The 6,000-nt window shown below is 54.0% G+C and overlaps 2 protein-coding genes across 2 annotated transcripts; both read right to left on the bottom strand.

Annotated features, from left to right (window-relative positions):
• Positions 1–1,708, bottom strand: BDP81DRAFT_367223 (autophagocytosis associated protein). Its single transcript, XM_060586536.1, has 3 exons — positions 854–1,708; positions 320–791; positions 1–260 (listed from the first exon to the last, which is right to left on the bottom strand). The coding sequence occupies exons 1-3, from the start codon at positions 1,372–1,374 to the stop codon at positions 207–209; spliced, it is 1,047 nt and encodes a 348-aa protein (XP_060449939.1). The 5' UTR covers positions 1,375–1,708; the 3' UTR covers positions 1–206.
• Positions 1,709–2,029: 321 nt separating this feature from the next.
• Positions 2,030–3,468, bottom strand: BDP81DRAFT_367221 (uncharacterized protein). Its single transcript, XM_060586535.1, has 2 exons — positions 2,758–3,468; positions 2,030–2,702 (listed from the first exon to the last, which is right to left on the bottom strand). Exons 1-2 carry the CDS (start codon positions 3,298–3,300, stop codon positions 2,232–2,234), a joined length of 1,014 nt encoding a protein of 337 aa, XP_060449938.1. The 5' UTR covers positions 3,301–3,468; the 3' UTR covers positions 2,030–2,231.
• Positions 3,469–6,000: the final 2,532 nt, after the last annotated feature.

Below are 6,000 nucleotides of genomic sequence, written 5' to 3'. Positions count from 1 at the left end.
AAGAATAAAATGCGGATTTTATACCGTCTCGATTTTGTAGTCTACTGAATTCTCGTAAAGTCGCCGTTTGACCAAGTTCCATAATCTAATTCCCCCGTAATCCAATGACATAAGGAAAGAAGCCCATCGTCGCCCAACACACCCGTTGCCCAAAAACATTCCCATGAGAAAAAAAAAGGAAAAGAAAAAAAACCCCCCTCGCCTACCTATACTCCCATTGTGAAATCGTGCTCGATACCAGGCGTGACGCTGGCCATGAACTACAACAAGTTAGCATCATCAACAGTCCTAGAAATTCCCAACAAATAAAGAAACATACCTTGAGGAAAACAACCAGATACTGATCCACCCGAATCGCGACCTCCTGCTCGTCAACCTCGCTCTGCTCAACCTCCTCCCACTCGCCGTCCTTATCAGCAGCGGCCTGCGCATCCTTGACATCTAGCTTCCCTAGCTCGTCAACGAGCCCCTCCATCCCCTGGTCCCCGCCGACGGCCTTGCCCGCGCGCAGCTTCTCGCGCCGGATACGCAGCGCCCCGTCGGCGCGGTCGAGCATCGTCTTCATCACGGACGCGTGCTTGCACGGGTGCACGCTCGCCATCTTGATGTTGTTGGCGAAGAAGGGGAAGTCCTCGAGCGTCACCGTCTTGTCCTTGTAGTCGCCCACGATGTCGTCCATCATGGCGTGCGGCGGCAGCGGCTGGCCGTTGGGGGAGTAGCCTGAGAGGTAGAGGCGGGGTGTGCGGTAGTACGTTGAGTACATGATGTAGAGGGTGTATGTCCGCCGACCGCTGTTGAACGCGAGAGGGTTAGCAACGTCTTCTCGCACCAAGGGACTCAACATGATCCCTACCTGTTCTTTCCGTTGTCTCCCGCATCCCGGATGATGGCCTCGTCGTCATCTTCATCCTCCATGTCCGGAATCTCATCGTCATCCTCCACAACCTCCCGGTCTCCCACATTTCCCGAGTCGTCCACCGTCCGCACCTCCTTCACCTTGAGCGGCTGCGAGCTCGCCAGCCCGCCGGTGCGAAGCCAGCCATCCTCATCATCGTCGCCGGCCCCGGAGCTCTTGCCGCCCTCCACGACGGCCTCCTCGTGGCCCGCGTCGCCGGCGAAGTCATCGTCGAGTCGGCGGTTGCAGGGGACGTTGCGCGTGACGAGGAACTGCTTCCCGGGAGGCAGGTAGCTGACGCGGCGGCTATCGGCGTCGGCGTCGCCCCAGGACCAGGTCGGGAACTTGTAGACGAGGTAGTCGCCCGCGGCGACGAACTCTTCGGGGGTGATTTGGCCCGTCTGGCGGAAGGTGGACTTGTGCGATACCGGCGTGTACCGGTCGCGGAGCGTGTTGACGGTTGAGTAAAGGAGATTCATCGTTGACGTCGGGTTGTGCCGCGAGGGAAAGCTTCGGTGTCTCGAGTCGGTGACGTCGTGTGTTGAAGGTCTCGATGGTCTCTAAGTGTATAGTTGCTTTGTGGTAATGCGGTCGTCTTTAGTATATCTTGCTGATGAGAAGGATGTTGTTTGGTAAGGGTGAGGAAGACAGCCTAGTCCTCCGCCGGCTCTCAGAATGATGTAGTTTGTCGTAGTTCCGCCTGATGTCGATGACTGGGAATCAAGCTCGTGGCAGCTGTTCAGGGCGATCACATGGATGGCGGGGTTGTCTCACGATTGGACAGGGAAGATGGTGGCGGGGTTGCCGCCTGCGCCTGGTCGATGGGGGATTTGCTTATCTTATCGGCCGTTAGATCCAAGCTACCTACCTACCTTCCATACTTTACCTTACCTTATGGTACGGTACTGAGGTAATCCGCTACGGCAAACGGCAGCTACCTCAATACAATTGCGCCATTGAAACCGGTGGAAGGGCACGGTTCGCGTTGGTAAGAGCTGTTTTGCTCCAGCACAGGCTCACTCTGATCTAGCCTGAAACTTATGCTTCGTTGGCTGATAGATGATGGAACTCCTTTGCATACCTTACTCTGTAGTTGTGTTTCTCAGCTTTCGAGGCCAGAAATAGCTGTACAAAGCTGGTGGAAGGGAAACAAGAGAATGTCTGAATGGCGAATTGCCATTCATTCTTGTTTCCAGGGTGGCCGCCTTCAGCAGTTTCATTTTGCCACTTGGACTAGAATGGAGCGTCATGGAAGCTTCTCATGAACAAACAATATGCCCAGAGAACAATGGTATTCAGCCGCTACAAGGCTGTGGTATCTCTTGGTTCTAGCATCCTATTCCTCCTCCTCACTACTGACCTCCTCCCCTGCCTCTATCGCCTCCTGCCGCCTCTTCGCCGCGCGCTCTCTCTTGCGATCCAGCAACTTCTTCAACCTCGACGCCCCGTTGAAAACGCCATTCGTCCCTGACCCGCACGCGGCGCACGTAGGGTCCTTCCTATACCTCTTCAACGCGCAGGGCTCGCAGAAGTAGTGACCACACCTCGTGATGACCGGCGCCTTGTACGGCTCTCTACAGATGATGCAGGCGAACGGGATGTTCTCCAACATAGCCTCCTCGTCGTCGTCGTCATCGTCATCGGCTTTGGTGCGGTCTGCGCTGGCAACGACGGTTCCCGCAATGTTCTTCTTTCCCTTTGTGACGTTCTCCCACTCCTTGTCGAGCTGCCATCCCTGCTTATAATCTTCTCTGGCGTGGAGGTATTTGCAGTTGTCGCCGAAACCACAGAATCCGGTTTGTTTGTACTAAAGATTGTTTAGTATCAATGACTTTTGGGAGGTAACATGAAGGACCACTTACGTCTTTGCAAACGTCTGGGGCGAAATCGGTGACTGTGATGGTCCTGATATTCGTGGGCGCCTTGATTGGGCCGACTGTCTTATTTGGCGCGTCCGGGTTCTTCGTGATGAATGATGTCTGGTTCGCCAGGCCCTTGTATGTTCCGTCGGGGGCCTGCGATGTCTTTGCGACGGCTCGCGTGCTGCCTAACAGGTTCTTTGACGAAAGAGCGTCCTTGCCGTCCTCGTCGTACCAGTTGCTTTGTTTCGTGGCATCGTTGGAGTCTGATATGGGCACGCTGCGATCGGCGGTAAAGACTGTGGCGGAAAGGTCTTTTTTTGACTTGGCGTGGTCTTTGGATGAGGCCGTGATGGCGCCTGCCTTTGTCTTCCGCCTCTTGACCCGCTGGCCTGCTTCGTCTTCGGAGGATGAGTAGTCGGAATCGGAATCGCTATTCGCGGGCGGTGGTGTTGCTGGTCTCTTGCGGATGTTGGCTTTGCCCTTTGCGCCGCGTCGCTTGAAGATGGCGACGGGCGCATCTGTTGCTGGGGCGCTGTCGGCCATGTTTGATGGATCTGGGTCTCGTTGGCGGGTATGCGCCTGCGTTTGACGATGGATAGAAGATTCTGATTTCGTTGGTAGAGGATGCCCAGAAAGTCTTTGATGATCCGCAGCTAGGGCTAGGCAAGGTCGGTAGTTGAGAGAGAAAGTTTGGGGTTACCCTTGGTCAACTTCTTTAGCTTAGATGGCGATCACCAACACTCGGATTCAAGAATGCCTTCTAGAACGATCAAGTCAAGCCACAGGGCTGACAAATTGCGTGGCATGCTTGAGTGACCCGCAGCAAAGCGCGAAACCAATCAGATGTTGGATGGAAAGGGCTTAGCGTTCTGGGGCGGCACCGAGTCCAGCTGCCAGTCAGGAAAATCGGGAGGCTGGAAGACCAGGGAACGATTGGTCAGAAACAAGAGGGACTACGAGGGAAGGTTGCAGGGATGAGCTTCCCAGCTGGGTTAGAGCTGGCTCGTGGTGGATCCGAGCTAAGATTGGCCAAAGTTATGCGACCAAAACGAGTTTACCCCAAAGAAACATCTGGGCGCGTCTTCATTGTTTTGAAGCGATGCGATATGGCGGTATGGATTGGCGGGGAAGAGCCCATAGATGGGCGACGATGGATGGCCGATGCCTTGCCGATGTCATGCCATGCCATGCCCTGCGATATGACATGACTGATTGCTTGCATGAGGATATGTATTCGTACTAGCTAGGGAGCCAGCCGTATTCTTTAGCGGGGTCGGGACGGATGCTCAGATGCTGTCCTTGAGAACTTGAGAACTCTCACTGTGCTGTGTGCCGTGTGCGTGAGAGAATGCTGCCGTGTTGTTGGAATGGGCCGTCTGGATTGGCTGCGGATGCGGATGTAGTAGCGGCGGCCACGCCGAGCCGAGCGCCTCTGGCTGAGGGAAACAACGGCATTGGATGAACGAATGGAGACGCCTCCTGGGTGGTGCATGAGGCCATGGTAAAACAAACAAAACAACTGCACGTTGAAGCCACAAGTTGACTTTGGACTGTGAAGCTGGCCTTCTGCATGCAGTAGGTAGGTCGTTGCCTATCCTAGGGAGCTGACTGAATAAGCTCACCTCCTGCATCTGTTTCCGAGGCAGAGTGGCAGAGCCCCCCATGCTGTGCATTGCCTGCAATCTTGAGCTGATCTCCCCATTTTCTCGTCCCTGCAAATACCGCCCCAGTGGCTTTGCTACGCCTTGATGAATGGACCCCAGTGGTTTTCGCTGAGGCATGTCGAAATTGAGGGCTTTCTGATGAGGAGAGCTGCGCTGAGTGACGATGATGACGATGATGGACAGGTGACCAGCCGTCCGCCTGGGTAGTCGATCCAGCCAAAGGTGGATTTACATAGTACGGGTAGATATTAGTACGGCAGATCAATGGAACGGATACGATATTCCATACAGATGTACGGATACAAAAGTAAGGTGCGGCTTAAGCAGAGCACGGAAAACTAGGCATTGCTAGTGTGATGATGTGTTGTTGAGCTGCTGTCAGTTGATCACCGGCTTCAAGCGTGCGCGCCACGGCCGGGGTCGCGAGCACATTATCGATAAGCACCCGTACGACACGACCATTTCCCACCCAGTCCTCGAACGTCTGCAAATGGCACGAATGGAGCAGTTGCAAGGCAAACTGTCAGGTACCCGAATTTGTGCAGTTGCACAGTCATAGGTGCAGGCATTCTGCAGCTCCACGGTGGAACCCAAAAGCCAGCGAGACCTGGCAAGCACCCAGTGGCACCCTGCGTTCTGGACAGGCATGAGGGGGGCATTTGACAGGCACAGGCTCAGGAACAGGTATAAAATGGATATCGTTGAGATGGGTCTCGTCTGTTGCTATTCCCAGTCAGGAGACGGGGGGAAAACAACTCTCGTCTAAACCACACTTCTTCTGGGTCCTGGACTCCTGGCCACCCGGTCTAAAATCACTTGTAGTTGTGCACGCATGCCGTAACGCGTGGAGGGGGAGAAGCGCATAGCTACGCAGTAGTACCTAGTGAATAACAATGCCCTTGTTGCGAATATTTCTCATTCTACGCAGTACCTACGTGGTGGAAGTGTGGATTGTGTAAGGTAATGAATGAAGGAATGAATGTATGAAGATTGAGGATACTTGAGAGTCCCTCTTTCCACTTTCCTCCTTCTCTCTTTCGCGACTTTGCCCTTTTCCCAAATTAATTACTAACCCCTTCCACCTTCTCTCCCTCCATCCCTCCTTCTCCTCCCTTTCCCCTCCTCGTCGTCCGTCGTGTGTCTGTCTCTTTCTCTTTGCCGACGCCGACGCCCGCCGACCGACACCTTCGTCCCTCCTTCTTGTGCTTTCCATCCGGTCGCGTCACCCAATCCAGACGGGAATCGAACTCGTTGTTCCTTCGCGACCTCGAGTCTTCCATTCAGTTTGGAGGATCGTACCGGGTGAACAAGACACAAGACCAGCAACCAAACAGCGTCGCAGGAAAGAAGAACCCTGTTGCCGAATAAAGACGAAGACGTAATTGTCTATCGCCTTTAGCATCGCGACTTGGACCTCTCTCTTTTTCTTCTGCTTTCCGTGCTGGTTCGGGGGCATCCCATACTTCTTTTGACTTTTTTTTTTTTCGTTTTAATTTACACTGCCTTTTTTTCTATTCAAGCTTTTGTTACTAGTTACTCCCACCTTCCCTACAACCGCCCTACAAACGAACAGGTATCT

The sequence above is a fragment of the Colletotrichum phormii genome, assembly GCF_030913505.1.
Source record: "Colletotrichum phormii strain CBS 102054 chromosome Unknown BDP81scaffold_3, whole genome shotgun sequence".
NCBI classification, from domain to species: domain Eukaryota; kingdom Fungi; phylum Ascomycota; class Sordariomycetes; order Glomerellales; family Glomerellaceae; genus Colletotrichum; species Colletotrichum phormii.
Note: the sequence above shows the minus strand (reverse complement) of the source record. Positions and strands in the feature narration are given on the sequence as shown.

Coding starts and splice junctions, on each gene's coding strand:
- BDP81DRAFT_367223 (XM_060586536.1), bottom strand. CDS start 1,374: ATGAATCTCCTTTACTCAACCGTCAACACGCTCCGCGACCGGTACACG. Junction 792..853: donor GGAGACAACGGAAAGAACAG/GTAGGGATCATG, acceptor CGCGTTCAACAG/CGGTCGGCGGACATACACCC. Junction 261..319: donor ATCTGGTTGTTTTCCTCAAG/GTATGTTTCTTT, acceptor AACTTGTTGTAG/TTCATGGCCAGCGTCACGCC.
- BDP81DRAFT_367221 (XM_060586535.1), bottom strand. CDS start 3,300: ATGGCCGACAGCGCCCCAGCAACAGATGCGCCCGTCGCCATCTTCAAG. Junction 2,703..2,757: donor CCCCAGACGTTTGCAAAGAC/GTAAGTGGTCCT, acceptor AACAATCTTTAG/TACAAACAAACCGGATTCTG.